The 27,196-nt window shown below is 45.5% G+C and overlaps 1 protein-coding gene across 15 annotated transcripts in view; it reads right to left on the reverse strand.

Annotated features, from left to right (window-relative positions):
- The window catches only part of LOC138755825 (intermembrane lipid transfer protein VPS13B-like), a 1,263,706-nt gene that overhangs the window by 754,677 nt on the left and 481,833 nt on the right, over window positions 1-27,196 (reverse strand). Inside the window, exon 20 of one of the 15 annotated variants that reach the window (XM_069922516.1) lies at window positions 3,327-3,517. The exons of the other annotated variants lie outside the window; for them this stretch is intronic. Within the exon in view, the coding sequence (XP_069778617.1) occupies window positions 3,450-3,517 (68 nt within the window). The 3' untranslated portion in view covers window positions 3,327-3,449. Of the gene's footprint in view, window positions 1-3,326; window positions 3,518-27,196 lie in introns of those variants that run through there. 15 annotated transcript variants of the gene reach the window in all.

The following is a 27,196-nucleotide window of genomic DNA, read 5'->3' on the forward strand; positions in this document are numbered from 1 at the left end:
CTTCTCCCTCATGGGACAGGTGTGGGCAATTAAATTGCAGTGCCTAGCCAGAATATCCTTTTTTTTTCGGAATACCTTGGCACTCAGGCCAAGAGAGAATTCCCAAAATCATAAGTTCCCACGCTCACTATAAATTGTGCGTGTTCTTTCAATGCACCTATTACTTTCCCATGCCTGCTATAAATTGTGCGCGTTCTTTCAATGCAGCTATTACTTTCCCATGCCTGCTATAAATTGTGCGCGTTCTTTCAATGCTGCTATTACTTTCCCATGCCTGGTATAAATTGTGCGCATTCTTTCAATGCAGCTATTTTGTTTCCATGCTCATTATAACATCCGCGCTCGCTATAAATTGCCGATTTGTCTTTCCCACGCCCATTATCAGTTGTGCGTGCTCTTTCAATGTGTAAAAATATTCTCGTATAGCATGCATATGGAGGGGGAGGAGGTACCTGGTTTGTAAAAATCGCATATAACGCGCTGTCATTAGTGATTAATAAGGGATTATTTAGGTGGGATGTGAATGGGGCAAAAATGTAGAGAACCACTGCTCTAGACCCAAATGTTACTGAAATATTTTGCTTCAGAAAAATTGTCATTGGGCCATTTCATTTGGAGTTATGAAACCATGCACATAATGAGTCAACGAAGTACGATTAAAACAGTGTTTTTCAAACTTTTTCTTTCCACTCACTTACCACCTTAAGTAATCCCTAAGTAATCACAGAGCACCGATGGAATAGGGATTACTTAAAGTGGTATATGAGTGGAAATAAAATGTTTGAAAACCACTGCTCAAGTCCATGTTGTACGCATGAAAATACATAATGCACAGTACATAATGATCTCAAAAGTAATCAAAATAAACGCATCTAAATATTTGGGATGGCTTTAACCGTTAGAGGGTACTGTTCATCAAACAGGGGGTTCGAATCCTGCGCTGTCTGTAAGAAATTTGTATGCTCTCCCTTTGTCTGCGTGGGTTTTCTCTGAGGCTCCGGTTTCCTCCCACCATTCAAAACGTACCAGGTGTGTAAGTTGATGTGATGCAAAATTGACGGCATGGACCTGTAGGCTGGAATGGTCTGTTACCATGCTGTAAACCTAAAATCACACAAGCTGCAGGAAGAAGCTATTCCCCAGCCTGGCTGTCCAGATTTTGATTCTCCTGCACCTTCTTCTTCATGGTAGTGGGTTAAAGATACTGTGTGTTGGATGGAAATGGTTTTCTATAATTGCTTGAGCCGGATTTGGACAATGCTCCAGTAAATAGAGGAAAGGGAGACCCCAGTGATCTTCTCGGCCATTCTGATGATCCTCTGTAGAGGCTTCAAGTCTGATGCTTTGCAACTGCCATCCCACACAATGAAGCAGCCAGACAGGACACTCTCAAATGTGCTCTTGGAAAAGGTTGCCAAGATGAGAGCCAGTAGCCTTGCCCTCCTCAACCTCCTTAGGAAGTGTATGTGGTGCTGTACCTCCCTGAATAATGTGGGTCCAGGACAGGTTGTCCCTCATATACACACCAAGTGACAGCTTTACATTTTCTGGGTAATGAAGTTTCCCCAAGGTTCCTTTCTTGGCACATATCTAATATGGTCAGCCTCCAGTTTGGCTCAAACTATTCTCTTCATGTCCATTAGGATTTTAACTATCACTAGTAAATTCACAATCTCCCCTGTTCCAAGGAGATTAATCCTTGTTATTCTAGAGCAGTGGTTCCCAACCTTTTTCTTCCAACTCACATCCCACTTTAAGTATTCTCTATGTCATTCGTGCTCTGTGATTAGTAAGGGATTGCTTAAGGGGGGATGTGAGTGGGAAGGGAAGGTTGAGAACCACTGCTCCAGACCCAATTGTTAACAAAGTATTTTGCTTGAGAGAACTTGTCATTGGCCCATTTCCTTTGGAGTTCTGAAACCGTGCACATAACGAGTCAATGAGGGATGATTAAAACAGTGATTTTCAAATTTATTTCTTTCCACCCACATCCCACCTTAAGCAATCCCTTACTAATCACAAAGCACCTATGGCATAGGGAATACTTAAAGTGGTATGTGAGTTGGAAGAAAAAGGTTGGGAACCACTGTTCTAAAGTATCCACATAACTAACTTACCTCAACTCTAGAATTATCTTATGGAATTCCTTTGACACCCTCTAAAACCTTTGCATCTTTCCTGATGAGTGGAATCCAGAACAAAACATAATATTTCACTAAAGGAGAAACTTTCTTTTTGTTTTTAAACAGACTCGTCACTCTCTGGCTCAGAACCAAATATCACAATCTACACAGCAATTTTAAAAGTTGCATCTTTATTGAGAAATGCAGCATGGAAACAGGCCTGTCAGCCCATTGAGTCCATGCCAACCAGACTATCCATTTACACTGATCTGACATTAAGGCTATATTTCTATTCCCCCCCCCAATTCATTTCAATTACCCCCACATTCCCCTATTCACCTATGCACTGGGGGTAATTTACAATGAGCAATTAATCCTACCAGCCTCAAAGTCTTTGGAATGTGGAGCCCACGTGGTCACAGTGTGGAAACTCCACACTGACAGCTTCCAAGCCTCTGGCACTGAGAGACAGCAGCTCCACCAGCTACACCTCTGTTCCGCATCAGAGTTACACATTTTCTTAGAGAGTAATGTTGTTTTCACCATTACTGGTTGTCAGTGCTGAATTGAAATGCATTTTCAAACAACTTTCCAATGACTGGTTGATGAATCAAATGAGTTTTATTGTGTGTACACATGTTGTAGCAAGACAATGAATAACACTATAAGTCCCACAAAGAAACACATGCCTTCATTGGATGAGATATTGAGTACAATCTTATGACATCGCTGTACAAGGCATTGGTAAGAGCACACTTACCTTGTCCAGTGATAGAAAGGATATCAAAAGATTGGAAGGGTTATAGAGGATATCTACCAGCATGCTACCGAGAAGGGAGAAGTTAGATAAACTTGGTCTTTATTCCTGGAATGTACGAAGCGGAGGAAAAACCTTTTAGAGGTTTATAACATAGATAAAGTGAATTTTCACAATCTTTTCACCGGGGCTACACAATTCTAGGTCCAGAGGGCATAGGTTTAAGGTGAGAGGGAAAAGATTTAAGAAGGACCTGAGGGGCATCTTTTTCACAGGGTGGTTTGTATCAGGAACAGGCTCCCAGAAGCAGGTACAATAATTCAAAACTCATTTGAACACGTACAACGGGCTAAAGATATGGATCAAACACAGGCAAATGGGACTCATTCAAAATGTCACCTTGGTTAATGTGGGTGATTTGGGTTGAAGGGCCTGTTCCGTGCTGTATGACTAAAGAATTTCAAATTCCTGGGTGTCAACATCTCTGAGGATCTGTCCTGGAGTCTCCACGTCGATGCAATCACAAAGAAGGCTCGCCAATGGCGAGGTGTCTGAGGAGATTCGGTGTGTCATCGAAGACACTCAAAAACTTCTACAGGTGGACCGTGGAGAGCATTCTGGCTGGTTGCATCACTGTCTGGTATGGATAAGAAGAAGTTTGTTAACTCAGCCTGCTACATCACAGGGACCGAGTCTTCACTCCATTTAGGAGATCTACAAGAGGCAGTGTCCTAAGAAAGAAGCCTCCCTCCTCAAAGACCCCCACCACCCAGGGCATGCTCTCTTCACTCAGCTACCATCAGGTCAAAGGTACAGGAGCCTGAAGACGAGCACCCAGCAGCACAAGGAGAGGTTCTTCCCCTCCGCCATCAGATTCCTGAATGAATGAAGAACCATCGACATGGACTTACTTTGACTTCTAGTTATTTATTTATTTATCTAGTTATCTGTCTATCTATCTATCAATCAATCTATTATTTTATTTATTTATTTTGTACGGTGGTTTGAAATGAAATGGTGCAGCCGAGGTAGGTAAACTGGTTGGCCGTTTTGAGTTCTGTGTGCCCGATGGAGATGTGGGCGGGCTGGTAGTCCTGGTGGGGAGCTGGCTGATGGAGGACCTCAGTTTTCTTCAGGCTGACTTCCTGACTTGGTGCCTGCCACATTGACCCCCGCCAGTGGGCTGATCTCGCCTCCAACCGTGCATCTTGGCGCCTCACAGTTCGGCGGGCAGCAACCTCCTTTGAAGAAGACCGCAGAGCCCACCTCACTGACAAAAGACAAAGGAAGAAAAACCCAACCCCCAACCCCAACCCACCAATTTTCCCTTGCAACCGTGCCTGGCTGTCCCGCATCGGACTTGTGAGTCACCAACGGGCCTGCAGCAGACGTGGACATACCCCTCCATAAATCTTCGTCCGCGAAGCTAAGCCAAAGAAGGTGGTTTACACAAATATTTGCACTGGGATCCTGCCGCATAACAACAGATTTTGTAACGTGTTCATGACTAAAAATTCTGATTCTAAATATACACGTATTCCCAATCGTTTGAAGCAAATATCCAAAACAGAAGAAAGTCAAGATCATGACAGGGAGTCAACACACCAAATTCATAATAATAATGGACTCTTATGACCATCTCCAACATGGTTCGGTTCCTATCTCCCACTGGACTTGTAATCGTTCTTATGGACTAACAAAAGTCCCTTTAAAGTAATTATGTGTTCAAGTGTGGTCCTCTATAAGCTCCAAAGTAATAAAAAGGATCTGATGTCTTTTACTCAATATAGTCCCTCTTACCATACTTAAATTAAGATAGTAGAGCATTCTGATTCCACATTCCCACAAGCTGCTGCTATGGTAAAGAGATCAAACCAAGAGTTCATAACCAACATCTTTAAAATTTGTTCTGCTTTCCATGTATTTTTATTAAATGCTACATTTTTAAATCTTACAGTTCTAACAAAAGCATAAATCTTTGACAGCTGCTGCTTTACTCTGCACACACATGTTCTTTCTTCTTAAAATCTACCATCATAAAATCCCTCGGGACCAGGTCAGCAGAACACCTGCAATTCTTCATTCAATCGACGGCACACAGTCGAAAACTAAAAGTAACATTAATTGTTTCAGTGCCCTGCTGCAGCCACATTTTTCACAAATTCCCGTGAACAAATGCTACAAGCATGAAATCATCCAGGCAACTCTGTCATCAGGAGGATAATTTTCTCTCTCTCTCTCTCTCTCTCTCTCCCTCTGTTAAGCAGAAGTCCAGTGGGAGCAAATGGAAAAACTGGCAGCAATTACAAAACGACAGCACTTGATACAATCTCAGGGGAAAGCTGAGGAAATGTGTCACAGCAAATTGGAATAACTTTCACAGATTTTTAATGAAACCAAGACATTTTTTTTAAATTGAGGCTATCGTCATTCCTCTGGCACTTTGTATATATGGATTAAACATAAAAATCATACTTTTACATGTTGTTTATTTCCACAGAAGTCTCTTTGCTTTTGTTGTCATTGAGAAGAGATGTGCAACTGGTAGAGGTAAAAGGACTGGGTAGGCAAGGGGGTGAATTAGGCTGCATTAAATCTGGGTTGGGGTAACTAGATGAGCAATTACTGTCACTTGCTAGATCAGATCAGATGCTCAGATTTGATTTATTGACATCACATACAGCCCTGAGATTCTTTTCCCTGCGAGTGAGGCAGAATTACCACTTATTGGTGATGCAAAAATAAACTTCAGCACAGAGAGAATTATAACAATACTACTTATTATCATGTAATAAAACAGAAATGTAATTCAGCATTGCCCAGTGGCCGTTACAGTCAGAACCAAGAGAAGCCATCTTGCAGAGAAACCATAGGGCTCAATGGATGCCATCATTCCAAAAGTCTTTTTATATTGAATCCCAAACCTACCATCCTCCCATTGTCACTTCCAACAGTTTCTTCAATCCATCTGCTCTCCTGGTCATAACCACTGTACCTAGAAATTTGTTCCAGCTGTCATTCATCTTTTTAAGGTGGAATGCTCCGTTGCTCGCCCAAAGCATTATTGCATTCCTGTGAAATTGTGGAACAAATTACAATGACAGGTTTTGAAAAAGCACTGGATGAATTCCTATTTGGAAGAAGTGGGATATAGAGCTAGTAAAGGAAGAAAGAAGTGGCATCGATGCAATACCTTTCAGATGCTCTGAAGTGGTTCACAGTGAAGAAAAAAAGTCTGTAGACACCGTGATCGTAATAAATGCACAAAATTGCTGGAGAAACTCAGCAGGTCCTGCAGTATCCACAGAAGGCAAAGATATATAACAGAATTGCTGGATAAATCCAGCAGTTACCTTGGCGAAGGGTTCAGTCCCAAAACATTGCCTCCTATGGACACTGCAGGACCTGCTGAGTTTCTCCTGCAATTTTGGGTACAGTATTCGCCACCTATGGGGATCAGTAGATGCCAGATAATGTATTTTCTAGTTGCTTGAGATTACGTGGTGTGTGATTGGCGAACTAACAGAGAGTCGTGCCAGTTTAAATCTTATGTTTTTTTTTACCTTATTTATTTTCTGCAATTTTTAAGCCTGTTCCTTGAATTCTGGTTCACAGTAGTTTTACTGTATTTACTTTATCACACAGTGGAGAAAATTATTTTCAATTTTAGAATTTGTTCTAGAATCATTTGCAGAACAGGTTTGTTGGAGGCAGGGGGAAGCTGTCAAAGAAAATGAGGAAGGGTGCAAGAATAAGCTAGATGGATCACTGAACTGAAACAAACTACTGCGACGAAACAATACTCCTGCAGTGATGAAGTGACCAATTTGCTTGTTCCAAATCCAAACAATGTTCTTGTCATAACTGGTCATATCCAACATATTTTTCAATCATATCATCTTTCCAGTAAAGCAGAATAGAATAGCATGAAGTATAAATAAGCCAAAAAGAGAGAAAAATACTGAAGAATATACAGATATTAACAAGATCATTTGGTCAGTGCTCAGTTAATATGCACGAATGCTGTAAACCTTGGAAGGAAATGGTTTAAACTGCCTAACTTTCCTCATGTAACTGACATTAGCTGTTACATTTATTGGAGTCAAGGATCCTGCTAATGGCCTTGTTGTGAGAAGTTAAGTAATACTTCTGTGCTGCATTACTTAAGAGGCATTAATGACTTGAATCAATTTTTCCATCAGAATTCCATTCACCAAGAGTGATCTGTTGCTAAAAAAGTTGGGCAGCCCATCAGTCTTCGTGTTTAATCTCACCATGGCAATAGCTGGCTCAATAAATCTAGGAAAAGGTAGCCTTGTAATATGCTAATTGTAATAAACATCTGATAAAGTCATCAATGTTTTTAATAGTAAGAAATCCTACAGCCAACTTGGTCTGGCTTACGTACAACTACTGTTTCAAAACAGCATGGCTGACTTTGAGAACCCACTGAAATCCAGCAAACATCAAAGTTGCAGCAGGGATAACCACTGAACAAGGCTCCTTTCTGCTTGATTAAGAGGGGCAATTACTGCCCCAAATTTAAAAAAAAAACAGAAAATCCTTCCAAGAAAATTGGGGTATATTTCTATGACATCAAACCTGCCTTCCAAATTGTTCCTGAGTTTCTGTCCCCTTCTTTCAACACTCCTTTGGATATTTGAGTTCTCATATGCACTGAGTTTTTAATTAAAAAAAAAATTTAGACATACAATGTGGTAACAGGCCTAAATAACCCAAATGACCTACAACCCCCATACATTTTGAAAGGTGGGAGGAAACTGTAGTGCCTGGAGGAAACGCACACAGACACAGAGAAAACATAAAAGCTCCTTACAGACTGTGCTGGATTCGAAACGAGATCACTGGAGCTGCTCTCACTGCTGTGCTATTCATGCCGCCTGCTACACTAACCATGCCGAGGTGAGGCGAGAAAATCTCTTGTGTGCAAAATACAAAGTATAGAAACTAAAACAGTACAGAGTGCAGATCTATAGAGACAGATCAGTTAGTACGGAGCAAAGGCAACATTACGTGCGATTCATCCAGGACTCTGATAACAGTGGGAAAGAAGCAGTCTTTGAATTTGGTGGTGCAGGATTTCACACCTGTGAGCCTTCTTCCCAACAGGAAGAGGGTGGCCAGGGTGAGATAATGTTTTTGAACATATTGGCTGCTTTTCCAAGACAATGGGAAGTGCAGATGGAGTCAATGGTTGGGGGATGGGAGAGTTGTGTTATGGTCTGAGCTGCATTCACAACTTTGCAGTTTCCTGTGGTCTTGAGTAGAACATTTCCCACACCATTCAGTGAAGCACCCCAACAGGATACTTTCAATGGTATATCTGCAGAAGTTGTTGAGGGATGCAGGTGACATTCCAAATTTTCTCAGGCTTCTGAGGAAGTAGAGGCGCTGTTGCACTTTCTGGGCTACCATGTCGGCAAGGCTGCGCAAAGGATGAGGGTTGACTTAATAGAGGTGCATGAGATTTTGAGGGGCTAAGATAGGATGGACAGCCAAAACCTCCCCCCCCCCCACCCCCCAGAGTTACAACAGCAAGTACCAGAGGGTTTAAGGCGAGTGAGGAAAGTTTAGGGAGATATCAGAGATACATTTTTTCCCCCCACACAGAGATTGGTGGGTGTCTGGAATGCATAGCCAGCAGTGGTGGTAGTGGTGGCTGGTATAATATGGATATTTTAAAGACTCTTAGATATGCACATGGATACAAGAAAAGAGAGAGTTATAAGTGTGATGTCGGGAAGAAAATTTGATGTGGAGTAGGTTTACATAGGTCAGCACAACATCCTGGGCTGAATGCCCTGTACTGTGCTGTAATGTTCAACAATCAAAAATCAGTAGAGGTGTTTATTCCTAGAAACATAAACCCATCTACTATCTCCACCTCAGCTCTATTGATACAGGCAGGGAAGTGAGCTCTACCCCTCAACCAGCAGTTTGAGACCAGCTCCTTTGTCTTGTTGCCATTGAGGAAGATGTTGTGGCCCTGGCACCAATCTCCTTTCCAAACTCAGACTCGCCATCTTTTGAGATTCAGCCTCCAACAGTGGTGTCACCTACAAATGTACAGGTGGAATTGGAATGGTGTTTGGCCACACAGCCATGGGACATTTCCTAAGATTACCTTCCATTCTCATGATCCAAATGATATCATGTTTGGAATTCACTATACATCTTTAAGAGATACAAATTCCCTCTCATTTAAGAAAGTCGTGTTAATCCCAAATATTGTGTTGTTTAATTACAACCCTGAAATTACAATTCTGCCTTATGGTGAGCAGAACTGCATGTGGTATTCAGGAAACAATCTCAACGAAAACACTAAATAGCTTCAGTATGATGGCCTCAGATCTGCACTTGATTTGGCACCGGAACTCAGCATTTCATTTTCTTTGCTGATTGCTGCTCTGCCATGTCTGCCACAGTTTGTGTCAAATTTACTATCCTTCCAGATGTCATGTCCTATTTTGCCAAGTTCCATTTGTTCAGGGTATAAAAAAAAAGGGTTAGGCAGTATTTGTGGAGGAAAAAGGATAGCTAACGTTTCACTTCAACACCCACATCAGGACTGATCTGCTGACTTCCTCCAACACTTTCCTCTCATTCATAGCTTAAGCAGTATTGGATTTTTCATTTGATTATTATTTCTTGTGCGTGTTCTACTCAGGAACCGAGACACTGCTTTCAGAGCGGTCGACAAGGTAGCCCTAGCTATTGCAAGAGCCAAGCTGTCTAAGGCCATCAGAAAAGCAAAGCGTGCACACGCCCATTGCATTCATATTCACTACCTGGACAGCAAGGACATGCAACACAGGTGGAAGAGCACCAATCACAGGACTACACCTGTGCTGGTGATGCCTCCCTCCTAGATGCACTGAACAACTTCTACATGTGTTTTGAGGCGAAGAACGACGTGGCGGCGAAGAAAATCACCTCTCCTCCAAATGATCAGGTGTTGTGTCTTGCAGTGGCCGAGGTGAAGAGAGAGTTAGGCAAGGTCATCCCATAGAATATTCCTGGGAGCATTCAGGGGATTTGTGGCTCAGCTGGCAGATGTTGTCACCGACATCTTTAACATCTCCCTGAAAAGCGCCGTTGTCCCAATAAAGCCACCACCATTGTCCCCGTGCCAAAACAATGGTCTGTATTCTGCCTCAATGACAAACCGCCCTGTCGCATTTATGTCCATCATCACGTGATGTGCTTCAAGAGCCTTGTCGCGGGACACATCAAGCTACTGCCCCCGTCACTGGACCCTCTGTAGCTCGGATAGAGATCCAAACCACTCTGCAGACGATGCCATCACCACCACCCTCCACCTAGCCCTCACCCACTCGGAAAATAAGGACTTGCATGTTTGAATGCTGTTTATTGACTTCAGTTCAGCATTCAACTCAGTTATACCTCAGTATGTGATAAGGAAGTTGAGCTTGCTGGGTCTAAAAACCTCCTTCTGCAATTGGATTCTTGACTTCCTGTTGGGGAGACCTCAAGCAGTTTGGATCAGTAACAGCACTTCCAAGGCTATCACACTGAGCATGGGGACCCCCCTCCCCCACCCAGGGCTGTGTGCTTAGTCCATTACATTTCACTCTACTGACCCATGACTGTGCAGCTAAACACAGCTCGAACCACATCATCAAATCTGTGGTGGGCCTTATTAGTAAGAATGAGGAGTCAGCCTACAGAGATGAGGTGCAGTCGCTAACAGACTGGTGCAGAACCAACAACCTGTATCTGAGCAATGATAAAACAAAAGAGATGGTTGTCAACTTCAGGAGGGTCCAGATGGAACACACTTCACTGACCATTGACGGCTCCACCATTGAGGTCATCAATAGTATCAAGTTCCTTGGGAGTGCACTTGGCAGAGAATCTTACCTGGTCCCTTAGCACCAGCCTCATTGCCAAGAAAGCCCAGCAGCACCTCTACTTCCTGCAAAGGCTGAGGAAATTTAATCTCTCACCCTCCATCCTCACGACATTCTACAGAGGATGCATTGAGAACATCCTGTGCAACACTGCCTGGTTTGGAACCTGTACTACTTCGGACCTTAAGACCCCTGCAGAGGATAATGAAGTCAGCGGAAAAGATCATTGGGGGCTCTCTTCCTACTATGGAGGACATCTACAACACTCAACACAGGCGAAAGGCAATAAACATTGTGAAGGACTCCACACACCCCTCAAGTAAACTGTTCTCCCTTCTGCCATCCTTGTAGGAAGTACCGTAGCACTACGTCCAGATTGGGCAACAGTCTTTTTGTGGACCTGGAAAAACATTATCTCGTCTTTACCGTGCAAGTATGGCATGAACATGTTTGGCCTGGAAGTCAGCCTGAAGAAAACTGAGGTCCTCCATCAGCCAGCCCCCCACCATGACTACCAGCCCCCCCACATCTTCATCGGGCACACAAAACTCAAAACGGTCCACCAGTTTACCTATCTCGGCTGCACCATTTCATCAGATGCAAGGATCGACAATGAGATAGACAACAGACTCACCAAGGCAAATAGCGCCTTTGGAAGACTACACAAAAGAGTCTGGAAAAACAACCAACTGAAAAACCTCACAAAGATAAGCGTATACAGAGCCGTTGTCATACCCACACTCCTGTTCGGCTCCGAATCATGGGTCCTCTACCGGCACCACCTACGGCTCCTAGAACGCTTCCACCAGCGTTGTCTCCGCTCCATCCTCAACATCCATTGGAGCGCTTTCATCCCTAACGTCGAAGTACTCGAGATGGCAGAGGTCGACAGCATCGAGTCCACGCTGCTGAAGATCCAGCTGCGCTGGATGGGTCACGTCTCCAGAATGGAGGACCATCGCCTTCCCAAGATCGTGTTATATGGCGAGCTCTCCACTGGCCACCGTGACAGAGGTGCACCAAAGAAAAGGTACAAGGACTGCCTAAAGAAATCTCTTGGTGCCTGCCACATTGACCACCGCCAGTGGGCTGATAACGCCTCAAACCGTGCATCTTGGCGCCTCACAGTTTGGCGGGCAGCAACCTCCTTTGAAGAAGACCGCAGAGCCCACCTCACTGACAAAAGGCAAAGGAGGAAAAACCCAACACCCAACCCCAACCAACCAATTTTCCCCTGCAACCGCTGCAACCGTGTCTGCCTGTCCCGCATCGGACTTGTCAGCCACAAACGAGCCTGCAGCTGACGTGGACTTTTTACCCCCTCCATAAATCTTCGTCCGCGAAGCCAAGCCAAAGAAGAAGATGGCATGAACAATAAATAAAGGTGACTTGACTCGACTTGAAGAAGTCATGTCTTCATGTTCTAAATTTAATTTGGAAAAATTGTGCCCGCCAAGAAATATTGGCCAAGTGCCTAATGAAATTTGAGCGTTTCACCAGACCCGACTGCTCTGAATGGCTTTGAGGTCTGTGCGGCTGCAGAGGCTGCAGGAGGCAATTCCATGGACACTCAGTTTCTCTGAATGGAGCCTCTTTTTCACTGTAAGGGATGTCGGTGACACTAATGGCATCTCATTGCTTTACAGCAGGCAGAAGGCCATTTCGTGCTATATTATGTGCTCTGTCCTATTATCAATAAAGGACTATGAGAATTGAACTCAATTATGTGTAGCTGTGAATCAGGAATCAGACTTTATCAATTCAAACAACAGAACACACACATCTATTACGTAGCAATGATTCTCTGCATCCCAAAATCAGTTTCCCAAATTGGGGAAATGCTGGAAGTCTAAAGTAAAAACAGGAAAAGAAAAATTTAACTGTGGTTAAAATGTTGACGATTGAAGCTTTAAGGAGCTGAGCTGCAACTCAGAAAACAATCACGAAACCTTCATCTTTCAAAGGTTTTAATGTCTTCTTCCTTGCTCAGTCGATAAGTAGATAAGGATGGAAATATGAACAGAGACAGCATTTCAATGTGGAGAGTTACATTTTGCATCTCTCCCTTGGATGTATCACCCAAATTCCATAATGCCTTGATGTTCTATAATAAAGTAAATCTTATTTATTATTAACAGTTTGTGATTAAAGCTCCATTCACTTAATCTGAAGCATACTTCAGGCAAGATTAGCAAAAAATCTGATGAATTAGTACAACCCTAAGTATAAATCTTGGGAAGGTGATGGTCCTCCATTCTGGAGATGTGACCTACCCAGCGCAGTTTGATCTTCAGCAGCGTGGATTCGATTCTGTCGGCCTCTGCCATCTCAAGTACTTCGATGTTGGAGATGAAGTCGCTCCAATGAATGTTGAGGATGGAGCGGAGATAACGCTAGTGGAAGCGCTGTATGGCGAGCTCTCCACTGGCCACCGAGACAGAGGTGCACCAAAGAAAAGGTACAAGGACTGCCTAAAGAAAGCTCTTGGTGCCTGCCACATTGACCACCGCCAGTGGGCTGATATCGCCTCAAACCGTGCATCTTGGCGCCTCACAGTTTGGTGGGCAGCAACCTCCTTTGAAGAAGACCGCAGAGCCCACCTCACTGTCAAAAGGCAAAGGAGGAAAAACCCAACACCCAACCCCAACCAAGCAATTTTCCCTTGCGACCGCTGCAACCGTGTCTGCCTGTCCCGCATCGGACTTGTCAGCCACAAACGAGCCTGCAGCTGACGTGGACATTACCCCTCCATAAATCTTCGTCCGTGAAGCCAAGCCAAAGAAAGAAGTATAAATAGCCGTTCCTGCCATCAATCAACAATAATGGCCTTCATGGGACAAAAGACAGGTTTTTGTGCATTTTGTTAAAAGACAATGATGGTAAATCACTGTATGCATATATTTATCTGTCTGGACAAATTCATTGGGAAACTGTTCCAGTGGCTCTTCCTACAGGCTCCTGAATAAAGGTGACTGTCCCTCAGCTGCTTGTCAGTTCGGTACAGTCGACCAGCAGGGATGTGCCTTCAAATAAAAGCCTCTCCTTTTTGCTCATCTTCTGTCTTTTGAGTCATTGATGGTGCATCAATTTTATTCGTGATAGTCTTGATGTACAATGTTTCCTGCAGGCATCATCTGCCATCATTCAGAAGGAGAATGACAAATTACAGATACAGATACTGCACTCATGAGTCAGGCCCCTGGTGTTCTCGATGATCATGGATACCGCATCGTATTCAGAGGCAATGGACATATTGAAAAGTCAGTACCTGAGAAAGGTCAACGAGGTTTACGCCAGACATCACCTCGTGACCCGAAAGCAGTGACCCAGGGAATAGAACGCCGAGTACCTCCAGGCCCTTCGAACCCTCGGATGGGCCTGAATGCAAGGCCATGAGGGCCACAGAGTACACAGAGGACCTTATTATAGATGCCTACATTGCAGGCATCAGGTTCAACATCTGCCAGAGACTACTAGAGTAAGGTGAGTTCAGTCTGCAGAGTGCAGTCGAATTGGCAGGTACACTAGAGGAGGCCCTTCAGAATGTGGAGGCCTCCTCAACCAACAACACAGCCACCTCATGGTTGCCCAGGGCGCTGCCAACTTGGGACGCAGCGCCACTGTCGCGTTATGCCTGCAATCTGACCGTAGCAGTTGTACTCTGTGAGTGCCTAACATCGCTACTGCCATGCCCTGCCAATGACCTAACCCAAAGTGCTACTTCTGCGGCCTGGGCAAGCACCCGAGGAAAAGCTGCCCAGCAAAAAACGTGGTCTGATCCAGCTGCAGGAAGAAAGGGCACTATGCTATGGAGTGCAGATCAAAACCACTCCGCCCTAACAATGCCACGTGCAGTCCATGGGGGCCGCCATCCCCGGGAACTAGTGGCATCACATGCGAATCGTGGGGGTCGCCATCTTGAGTGCTATCTCTGAGACCCAGCAGCACCACGTGCAAGTTGTGGGGGCCGCCATCTTGGGTGCCATTTTCAAGATACAGCAGCGCCACATGCGGGCCACGGGGGGCGCCATCTTGGATCTGGACTCAACACTTAAACTCACTGATATTGCAACAAGTGGCCATCCAATACTGGCTTCCATCACACTCAACCAGGGCAGTCCCCATCAACTTGCCAGATTGATGAAGAACATTCAGGTAAATGGCCACATAACGAGTTGCCTATTTGATGATGGGAGCATAGAAAGCTTCATCCACCCCAACATGGTGCAGTGCTGCTCTGTCGTTGTAAGGCCAGTCAGCATAAAGTCTCCTTGGCCTCAAGAAAATGTGAGGCAGATGTCCGCTGCTACTGTGCATTGACTCTAACTATGCAGGGCACAGACTATAAAAACTTTAAACTTTTGGTGATGGCACTGCTCTGCGCTGCCGTACTGCTGGGACTGGACTTTCAATATTACCTTAAAAGCATGATGACGGAGTACAATGGGCCCCATCCACCCCTCATTGTCTGCAACCAGCACTTTTTAAATTGCCCACTGTGGTCCACCGAACCTTCAGCACCCTCCCCCACCACACATAGCTAACAATCTGATCACCCATCACACACGACATGAGGGCTCTCCACTCTCAAAATCACATCTCCATCGCTGTTCGCCAACGTCACCCCTGGCTGTAAACCCGTCACCACCAAAAGTAGGCAGTACAGTGCTGGGATAGGCCTTCATTTGGGCAGAAGTGCAATGACTCCTCAACGAGGGGATCATGGAAGCTAGTCCTTGGAGAGGACAAAAAAGCAGGATGGTTATCAACTACAGTCAGACCATTAACAGGTACATAGAACTGGACATGCATCCCCTTCCCCGTATATCCAATCTGGTGAACCAAATCGGATAATATCGGGTCTTCTCTACCATCGACCTAAAATCGGCATACCATCAGCTCCCCATCCATCCAGAGGATTGCCAATATACTGGGATCGAGGCGGACGGCTGCCTCTATCATTTTCTGAGCATCCCCTTCAGCATCACCAACGGGGGCTCGGTCTTTCAACAGGAAATAGAAGAGGCTAAGTGTGTATTTTGCACAACCCACCTTGCCATTGTTGTCACTGAGAACGAAGTCATTGATCCCAACCCTGACTGTGTGTGTCCGCTCCTAGAACTCCCTCTCCCCCACATCCTCAAGGCCCTGAAAAGATGCCTGGGCTTCTTTCTTACAATGCCAAATGGGTCCCCAACTACACAGACAAGGCCCACCCTCTCGTTCAATCCACCTCTTTTCCCCACAAAGCCACGATGCATGCCGTGGATGAATCCATCCCATTCCAGGTGGAGAGCAATGCACCAGACTTCACTCTGGCTGCAGTAATTAATCAGGCAGCCAGACCCATCACTTTTTTTTCCCACACCCTCCAAGACACCGAAATTTGACACTCCTCTGTGAAGAAGGCACAAGCCATGGTCGAGGTGGTACAGCACTGGAGGCACTATCTGGCCAGGAAACTATTTACCTTGCTGACTGACCAATGTTCAATAACCAGTAGTGAGGTAACATCAAGAACTACAAGATATTGAGGTGGAGAAATGAACTTTCCACCTTCAATTACGATATCTTGTACCAGCCCAGGAAACTCAATGAGCTCCCAGATGCCCTATCCCACAGAAACTGTACCAGCACACAAATCAACCGATTACAAGCTCTTCACAATGATCTCTGCCACCCTGGAATCACCAGGTTCTTCCATTTCATCAAAGCTCACAACCTGCCTTATTCCATCCTTGGACCGCAATATGTACTTCCTAAATGTCATTGATGAGTACTCGCGTTTCTGTTCACTATCCTCTGCCCCGACATGACAGCAGCCACAGTAATCAAGGCTCCAGTCTCTTCACTCAGTTTGGCTTCGACAGCTATATTCATAGCGACAGGGGTCCTCATTTATGAGTGATGTGCTGTGACAGAACCTGCTGGCCAGAGGCATCGCCACGAGTAGGATCACCAGCTACAACCCTCAGGGGAACAGGCAGGTGGAAAGGGAGAATGCTACATTCTGGAAGGCTGTCCTCCAAGCCCTGCGGTCTAGGAGTTTCCCAGTCTCCCACTGGCAAGAGGTCCTTCCTGAGGCGCTCCACTACATCATATCCTTTCTATGTACAGCCTCCAATGCCACACACCATGTTTTCTTTTCCAATGAAATCGGTGACAAGAACCACACTGCTGGCATGCCTGACATCCCCAGGGCCAGTCCTACTCCGGAAACGCGAGGAGTCACGTCCAACCCAATGGTCGAAACGGTCCACCTCCTCCACACCAACCTCCAATACGCATATGTGGCATATCCCTGATGGGCATGAACACACTGTCTCTGTTAGGGACCTGGCACCCTCAGGGACTCTGGAGACTACCACTGATCACCTCACACCACTCACAATGCATCAGTGCCATGGCACATTACCTTAGCTCCAACAAATGACACACCAGACTCGTCACTGTGCACCCACTAGCTCAGCGTCAACGACTGCATAAAGCCGTGCAAGACTGTCCAAAAACCCATCGCTGCGCTGCAGTCACAGCCGGTACAACGATCACAGTATCATCAATACTTCATCCTGCCGGACTCTTTAAAAACATGGGGTGAATGTGCCTAATTTTTTATCCGGAATCTTCCAGATTTCAGAAACGTTTTCATTTTTGTCCCTTTAAGTCCACCTGAATCGCGCTGCCACATCAACCCCCCATCTGAGTTGTGTTACCATCTCTCAACCCACTCACCCACCCGCATGAGTCACGCTGCTATCTCTCTCCCCTTGCCCGCCCAAGTCGCGCTCCTACCTCTCTCCCCTTGTCCGTCCAAGTCGCTCTGCCATCTCTCTCCTCTCGCCTGACCGAGTCACGCTGCCGTCTCTCTCCTCTCGCCTGACCGAGTCACGCTGCAGTTCCTCTCTCTCTTCGCCTGCCCAAGTCGCTCTGCCTTCTCTCTCTCTTCGCCTGTCCAAGTCACTCTGCCATCTCTCTCCTCTCGCCTGACCAAGTCACGCTGCAGTCTCTCTCTCTTTGCCTGCCCAAGTTGCTCTGCCGTCTCTCTCCTCTCGCCTGACTGAGTTGTGCTGCAGTCTCTCTCTCTTCGCCTCCCCAAGTCACTCTGCCGTCTCTCCTCTCGCCTGACCGAGTCACGCTGTAGTCTCTCTCACTTCGCCTGCCCAAGTTGCCCTGCCGTCTCTCTCCTCTTGCCTGACCGAGTCACGCTGCAGTCTCTCTCTCTTCGCCTGCCCATGTCACCCTACTCTCTCTCTCTGCTCGCCCAACCAAGTTGCATTGCCATCTCTTTCCCCTTGTTCGCCAAATCACACTACCGTCTCTCTCCCCTCGCCCACCCAAGTCGCGTTGCCATTTCTATCCCCTCCCCCACCCCACCCCCACTGTACCAGCACCAGGAGAACGGCCATCTTCTCAGATCCCCTGTGCTAACGTTGGTACAGCAGCTTCAGCTGCATGGAGGATTATGGGTAGTGATAACAGCTATTGAGCCACTGCTGGGCCAACTGAAACCACTGTGACACTGGATGGGCACAGTATAGGTGATCCAGAGGCGCTTATAAAGTTGCGGGACATGATGGGATAAACGGGAGTTGAGCAAGGATCACATCAGGTCGTGTTTGGTACAAAACTCCATCTTTGATGAGCAGATGTCAACTACCAAAAAATGTGCCGGTTTTTGAAGGTTGCTGGTGTTCAGAATTCCAGATAAAAGGTTAGACACATGTATATATTTATGTGTCTGGGCACACCCATTGGCCGACTGTACCTGTGGCTCCTCCCACAGTCTCCTGAATAAAGGTGACTGTCCTTCAGCCCCCTCCTCAGTTCAGGACAGTCGACCAGCATGGTCGGGCCTTCATTCTATTGCGAATAAAAGCCTGTCAGTTTTGCTCAACTTCAGTCTTTTGAGTCATTAATGGTGCATCAACAATAAACAGAATGTGGAATAACCGCATTTCAAGTATTAGCCATCCAATGACTCTTCAAAAAGAGATTTGTAAATTTCACACAGACTTCTGCTCTTTGAAGCCATAACAATCATTTCTAGACTGTTTTTTCGTGCCAAATAGCTGCGGAAAAATAAAAGATGCAATTAACACTCCTGAGTGAATTGGCTGCCCTTTCTCATGTGTTGAAGCTACATCAGCAGATGGGAATTTGTGCTCAAAGGCAAACATGGAAAATGTGCAATGAACAACGGGAAGACTTGTGTTTTCTCTGGGAGTCATTGCCTTTATCTACCTTTACATGAAGTGGTGCTTTTGCTTCCACAACTCTTCCATGGTATTTGCAGTGACCAATCACAGCTGTCACAATGCAGGCAAACTGAGTTTTATTCAAAGAAATGCGACGGAAAATCCTGTTAATTGGTTGTGTGGGTTTACAAGAACAGGAATAACGCAAAAGCAAAAAGGTCATGTTAAAACTTCATAAATCCCTGATTAGGCTTCAATTAGGCTTCTGTGGTCAAATCTAAGCACCACACTTCAAGAGATAATTGAAGGTTTTGGAAAATGTACCGAGTAGATCTTCAAGATAAGAATGGCAAATTTCAGTCCTTGAAAGACATTCATGACCACGAGGGTGTTTATAGCATTATCATACTTCCATGTTCACCAGTATAGAGACCAGTGTTTTATTCCTGAAGAAATGATTTACTTATATTGTAGTTTTGAAGACTGAGTTGCAAGTCAGCATCTTATCTCGAGATTAACAGGCAAGAGTAGTGCTGTGATGTCACCACTATTCCATCATGCCCAGTGCAGGTCTCGACCGTAAACATCACCGTTTGCCTCCCCAGATGCCGTTGTTTTTATTTCGGAATTCCAGTATAAGCAGGTCTCTTTTTGTCTTCAACCATACTTAGTCAGTTTCAAGAGGGATTGGAAAGCTTAAAGGTTATTCTTGGAATCATAGAGACTTGCAGGTGATTTGATCCAGATTTTCAAGATCATAAACAGAAGACAGAAAACTCTTCTCGTTCCTCACGAGGGTTACTCACCAGTGATCCAAAGTTTAAAAACCAGTGCGAATGGAGTACAAAAGAATTTTTATTTTCACTCAGAAAGTAACTATGGTCTGGACTCTGCCTGAAAACCTGATTCCATAAATATTTCAAAAGGGTGTTGGTTACATATTTGTGAAACCAGGATGTGAACCAAAATTGAGAATGCAAGATAAGTCCAAATGCTCCCTTGAAGAGCCAATGAAGATACACTTGCCGCAGCTCAGGGTCAGCACTGGAGGGCATTTGCAGACACTGCCTCCCCAAAGGAGGTATTGTAACCTCTACTGGTTAACGTGTAGTATCACTCGTCCACAATATAAGCAGCGCATTTGTCTGTTAGGTTGGAGGGGGACAGCAGTGGCGCACGGAGGAGGTTCATGCTAGGTAGGTAGGCAACCCCCTCCCCCAAGCGAGTTTTTAAAAGTCATATTGTGCCCCCCCCCACTAATACTTGTTCTGACGTCAACCCTGCTGCAGCTTTGTTACAAGCTGCAAGTTTCAAGGCTTGTGAAATTCTCAATGTTCTCAAACAGCTGATTGAACAAAACAACAACCTACATTCTTGGAGTGCCTTCCGGTTGGAGAAATTCCCATGAGTTAAAAACATTTGAATTTTTGACACTAACACACAGAAATGACAGCAGAATGGACAATGAAGCAGGATGGAAATTCATCAGATAATGCTAATCATATAATTATATTTATTGTATGGTGTACATATGCACCAAAATTCTTTTACTTACTGCAGCCTGGTACGTCCCAGAATAAACTCCTACATGCCAACTTACATATTGTTGAGCTCATATTTTTATTAACCATTCTTATAAAACAGCTGCAACAAGTAAGAATTTCCATGCACATACATTTACAACAATACATGTTATCATTTACAAAATATGTTTTTCAAGTGTTACAAGGTCATTTCCCAAAATGGGCTGCAGTAGTTTTGCATTTTAGTTTTTAATCTCCTAAATAACAATGAATTTTTTTGTCATAATTTCATTTTTTATTCAACCATGTACAACATCAAAATCAAAGAATTAAAAACTTCTTTAAGATCCAGGAATTAACCATTGTAAAAGAGCTCCATTTTAAAAATAGTCCTAAACAGTTAAAACACATGCCAGTTGTTCCTACGTTTAATAATTGTCAGTGGGAGAGAGCAAGCATGCATTATTACCATGTAACAATTACAGCACAAAACAAGCTGTTTTGGCCCTTCTAGTCCGCACCAAACCAACCTCCTACCAACACGCTGCCCATAACCTTCCATTCCCCTCCCATGCATATACCTATCCAATTTTTCCTTAAATGACAAAATGGACCCTTCCACCACTACTTCTCCATACAGCCACCACTCTCTGAGTAAAGAAGTTACTTTTACCCCTTAACTCATGACTCTTGTTTCAATTTCTTCTACTCTCAATGGAAAAAGCCGATCCACATCAACTCTATCTATTATTCTCATAATCTTAAATACCTCTGTCAAATCCCCTCTTAACCTTCTACTCAATTTGCTCAATCTTTCTTTGTAATCTAGAAGCTGAAACCCAGGTAACATTTTCATAAATCTTCTCTGCACTCTCTACCTGTTGCTATCCTTAGGTGACCAGAACTGCACACAGTACTCTAAATTTTTATTCCTAGATCTTTCTGCTCCACTGCATTCTTCAATGCCCTTGAGGCAGCGCACATCACCACTCAGGTGAACCAGCTCTATGTTTGTCATGGCCACGGCAGGGGAGCAGCTGTGTCAAGATGGTGCCACCGGGTTTTGGTTCCCTCGTGGGCAGAGGGACCGCGAACGCGCACTCAGCTATGTCGTCGCATTACCAGCAATGCGGAGTGGGACTTGACGGTCGCCTTATAAGGTGCTGTGCGGGCTTTTTCGAATAAACCGTTGGAAACAAAACTGACCCCAGCATGCAGTTCTTGCGTGCAGTTCTTAGCTCGTTTCCGCCTCGTAGCTACCGCTACCATTGGTGACACTGACAAGCCCAGAAGATTCTGGACTCTATATCGTGAACACTGCAGCAGTTAACGCAGTGGCTATGAAATTATCGCCCTTGTGGATGCTTCGCCCACGTACTTGGTCTGGGCAAGCGGAAGCACAATTCAACCTCCGGCAGATCACCTTCAAATCAACAATGTTCTACAACGTCATCAGTGCCCTCGACCAAGATAGACCACAGCCAGAGTGGGCAACCTGATACATGACACCCTGGAGGAAGGCAAATACCCAGCACTCAAGAAGCTCCTCTTAAGTACCTTCGGCCTTTCCAGGTGCCAGCGCGTCACCAGGCTCATGCACCTATATGGCCTGGGGGACAAAGCACCAACCGCCCTCGTGGACAAAATGCTCGTGCTGGCAGAGGGCCACAAGCCGTGCCTCACGTTCAAACAGGTTTTCCTGGAGCAGATGCCGGACAACATACAGCTGCTGTTAGCAGATGAGGATTTCTCGGATGCACACAAGGCTAGAGCAGATGTCCTGTGGTGCATGAAACACGATAATGAGTCTGTCATGAACCAGGTGTTGTGCCCCAACTCCAAATGGGAACAACCGCACCCCAGCAAGCTGGCAGAGGCACCAAACACTCCCTGGGGCTTTTATCACCAATGTTGGGGGGCACAGGCATGTAAATGCAGGCAACCTTACTCGCTATTGGCCGTGCGAGCTGGCCACATCAATAGCTTTCTGCATGTCACCAATAAAGTTAGTGGGCAACAGTTCCAGGTCAACACGGGTGCTGAACTCAGTGTCATCCCACCAAACGCAGTGGAGACACGAACGTGACCACGATGCCCCACGCTCCGGGCAGCAAACAACACCACCATCAAAACCTTCAGCACACGCAACATGCAAATTCAGCTCGGCATCGAGAAGTTCCCGTGGAATTTCACTCTAGCTGCTGTGGGCATATCGTTCCTCAGCGCTAATTTCCTTCGGATGCACGACCTGCTGGTGGACATGAAAGTCAAGCGCCTAGTGCACGCCCGGACTTTGCACACCATCCAACTCGAAGCTACTGTCACCCACAACCCAGGAGTGGCCATGGTGAGCGTCCCAAGGACGAGTATAGCTGCATCCTGGATGAATTCCCTAGCTATGCTCAGACCGCAATTCACTACCACCATGCCACAGCACGGGGTGCTACACTACATACCGACCCAGGGGTCCCCACTCTATGCCAAAGCCAGGAGACTTCCCCTAAACAAACTGCAGTTGGCCAAAGAGGAATTTTCCCAGATGCAAGAACTGGGCATAGTCTGCAGGTCCAACAGACCATGGGTTTCCCCACTACACATGGTCCCCAAGTCCTCAGGCGGTTGGCGTCCCTGTGGGGATTACCGCCACCTTAACAACTCCACCACACTCGACTGCTACCCAGTCTCACACATACAAGACTTCACGGTGCGAAGGTGTTCTCCAAAGTCGATTTGGTACGTGGCTATCACCAAATCCCAGTCCACCCAGACAACATTGGCAAGATGGCTATTATCACCCCCTTCAAGACTTTTCGAATTCCTCCACGTGCCTTTTGTCTCAAGAATGCGGCGCAAACCTTTCAGTGCTTGATGAACGCAGAGGGCAGAGACTTGGATTTTGTGTTCATTTACCTGGATGACATACTCATCGCAAGCAAGGACCATGAGGAACGCAAGGACCATCTCCGCAGACTTTATGCTCGCCTGTCAGAGTTTGGACTCATGGTCAATGTGGCGAAGTTCCAATTCGGGAAAGACTCCATGCGTCTTGGGCCACATCGTCACCGCAAACGGGGCGGCACCATCAGCAGAGAAGGTCACAGCCACACACTAGTTCACCCACTCCGACCCCCTCAAAGACTCCAAGGCCTTTCACGACCTCACACCTGTCTATGAAAACCACAACCCATATGGTAGCAGAGAGGTTCGTGTGGCACGACCTGAGATAACAAGCCGCGCAGATGGAGCGCAATTGCACTCAGTGTCAGGCATCCAAGAGTCCGGTCCACCAGTTCGACCCTCCAAAGAGACAGTTCAAATATATACATGTCAACATCATGAGCCCACTACCCATCTCCCGGGATGCCCGGTACCTCTTCACAGTAATAGACCGCTCCACGAGATGGCTGGAGGCACTGCTCACACATTGGATCGCGAAGTTTGGAGTACCAGCCTACATAACCACCGACAGAAGGGCGCAGTTTACATAAGCACTGTGGACACAGCTCACAATGTTTCTGGGCATCAAGCAGTACCACACCACAGCCTATCACCCCCAGGCCAATGGACTCATTGAGTGCTTCCATCGCCACATGGTCAGCTCTCACAGTCCGTTTAAATGGCCCCAGGGTGGACAGGCTCCACCAGGTCCTATTGGGCATCAGGACAGCACCTAAAGAGGATTTCAGGCATTCTAAGCTGAATTGGTTTACAGCGCCTCGCTAACCCTGCCAGGCGAATTCTTCCCACCATCCCGAGATTCAGCCACTGAGGGGAAAGCATTATTACAGGACCTACGGGACAGGTTAGCTTCGTTTGCAACCCCCCCCCCACCCCACCCTCACACCATGGATGCCAGCCAGCATCCATCCCCAAAGACATCAACCGCAGACTTTGTATTCGTATGCCGTGGCCTGCATTCCACCCCCCCTCCAATAACCTTATGAAGGCCCATACAAGATCCTGTGCAACTCAGGCAAAACTTTCACACTGGACATTGGGGGTAGGGAGGAACTTTTCACAGCACACTGGCTGTGGACCTCAGCCAACAGATCGTATCAGCAGGACACTAGAGCCGGTTCTTGGGGGGAGGCGGGGGTTGTGTGGTGGCGCACATTGCGATGCAGGCGAACCGGCTTCGTGTTGGTCACGGCCTTGGCAGCTGAGCAGCTGCTTCAAGATGGTGCCGCCAGGTTTTGCTTCCCTCATGGGCAGAGGTGCTGTGCATGCATACTCGTCTGCGTTGTCACGTCACGGCCAACGCAGGGATGGGACTTGACAGCCACTTTATAAGGTGCAGTGCGGGCTTTTTCTAATAAACCATTTTTAAACAAAACTGAATCCAGCGTGTAGCTCTGTTCTCCTTTTTCCCTCGTAGCTACCGCTATACCCTCCCATTTACTACGCACATTCCTTCCAAAATGAAGCACCTCACACCCATCAGCGTTAAACTCCATCTGCCATCTGTCAGCCCACTCTTCTAAGCTGTCCAAATCCCTCTGCAATCTTTCAAAACCTTCATTATCCACAATTCCACCTATTTTAGAATCATATGCATATTTACTTATCCAATTTACCACCCCATCATCCACATCATTAATGTAAATGACAAACAGCAGTGGGCCCAATACAGAACCCTGAGGCACACCACTCGCCAACAGCCTCCAAACTGACAAACCACTAAGACTCTCTGGCATCTTCCTTGCAACTACTGTTAACTATTGACTATCTCAAAATTAATACCTAACGAATGAACCTTCCTAATTAACCTTCCATGAAGAACCTTATCGAAGGCCTTACTGAAGTCCATATAGACAACATCCACTGCTCTACCCTCATCAACATTCCTAGACACCTCTTCAAAAATGTCAAAAAGATTGGTCAAACATGACCTTCCCAATCAGACCCTGTCTCTCCAGATCCTGACATATATTATCTCTAAGAATGCTTTCCATTAATTTGCCTACCACAGACGTCAAACTTACAGGCCGATAATTGCTAGGCTTGCTCCTCAAACCCTTTTTAAACAAAGGAACCACATGTGCAATACGCCAATCCTCCAGCACTAATCCCATCTCTAATGACATTTGAAAAATCACTGTCATAGCTGGTGATATTTCCTCACTAACTGCTCTCAAGGTCCTGGGGAAAATCCCATTGGGACCTGGAGACTTATCCACTTTTATATGCATCCAAAGCTCCAGTACTTACTCTTTCTTAATCACTACAGTCTCCATAATTGCTCTCTTTGCTTCATTTACCCTGCACAGTTCAATATCATTCTCCTTAGTGAATACCAAAGAAAAGAACTTGTTCAATATCTCCCTCATCTCTTTTGGCTCCACACACAGTCGTCTGCCCTGATTCTCTCAGGGACCAATTTTATCTCTCACTCTCCTTTTGCTATTAACATATTTGTAGAAACCTTTTGGATTTATTTTCACCCTGCTTGCTAAAGCCACCTCGTACCTTCTTTTAGCTTTTCTTATTTCCTTCTTAAGATTCTTTTTACATTCAATGTATTCTCCAAACATCTTTTTTCCTTGTTTCTTATATTTAATGAAGGTCTCCCTCTTTTTTCAAACCAACTTTCCAATATCCCTTGAAAACCATGGCTCTCTCAAACTTTTCACCCTACCTTTCAATCTAACAGGAACATAAATATTTTGTACCCTCAAAATCTCACCTTTAAAAGACCTCCATTTCTCTACTACATCCTGCCCATAAAACAAATTGTCCCAATCCACTCCTTGTAAATCTTTTAGCACCTCAAATCTAGCTTTTCCCCAGTCGAAAACCTCAACCCTTGGCCTTGACCTATTCCTTTCTATAATTACATTGAAAGTAATGACACTATGATCACTGGACCTGGAGTGCTCCCCAACACATCCCTCCATCTCCTGACCTATCTCATCACCAACAGTAGATCCAACACTGCCCGTCTCTAGTTAGTACCTCGAAGAATTGCTGTAAAAAACTATCTGGCAGACATTTGACAAACTCCAACCCATCCAGCCCTTTCAACATATGGGTTTTCCAATCTATATTTGGAAAATTAAAATCTCCCACGATCACAATCCTGCGCTTATTACAAATATCTGCTATCTCCCTACAAATTTGCTCCTCTAATTCTCGTTCTCCATTAGGTGGTCAATAATATACCCCTATGAGTGTAACTACCCCTTTCCCATTCTTCAATTCCATCCAAATCGCCTCCCTAAGCACTTTCCTGCCTAAGCACAGCTGTAATATTTTCTATGACAAGCACTGCAAGACCACCCCCTCTTGACCCTCTGAATCTTTCACACCTGAAGCAATGAAAGTTAGTTGCCAATCACGTCCCACCTGCAACCATGTTTCACTAATACATTCCAAAGATTTCCCACTTCTTGCTCTCTGTTTGGCCCTATCTTTACAAACAACTCGATTATCATTGAAAAAGTGAGCAATTCTAGTTTACTCACAACAAAAAGATCATTTCACTCAACAGTTATAAAAATATCACTCATTTTCGATCTTCATGCTCAATAATGTTTGGCTGCATTGAGTATATTTATGATCAATGTGTTATATATACCCAAGATCGTGTTATATGGCGAGCTCGCCACTGGCCACCGAGACACCAAAGAAGAGGTACAAGGACTGTCTAAAGAAAGCTCTTGGTGCCTGCCACATTGACCATCACCAGTGGGCTGATATCGCCTCAAAC

This window comes from Narcine bancroftii, chromosome 2 (assembly GCF_036971445.1).
Source record: "Narcine bancroftii isolate sNarBan1 chromosome 2, sNarBan1.hap1, whole genome shotgun sequence".
NCBI lineage: Eukaryota > Metazoa > Chordata > Chondrichthyes > Torpediniformes > Narcinidae > Narcine > Narcine bancroftii.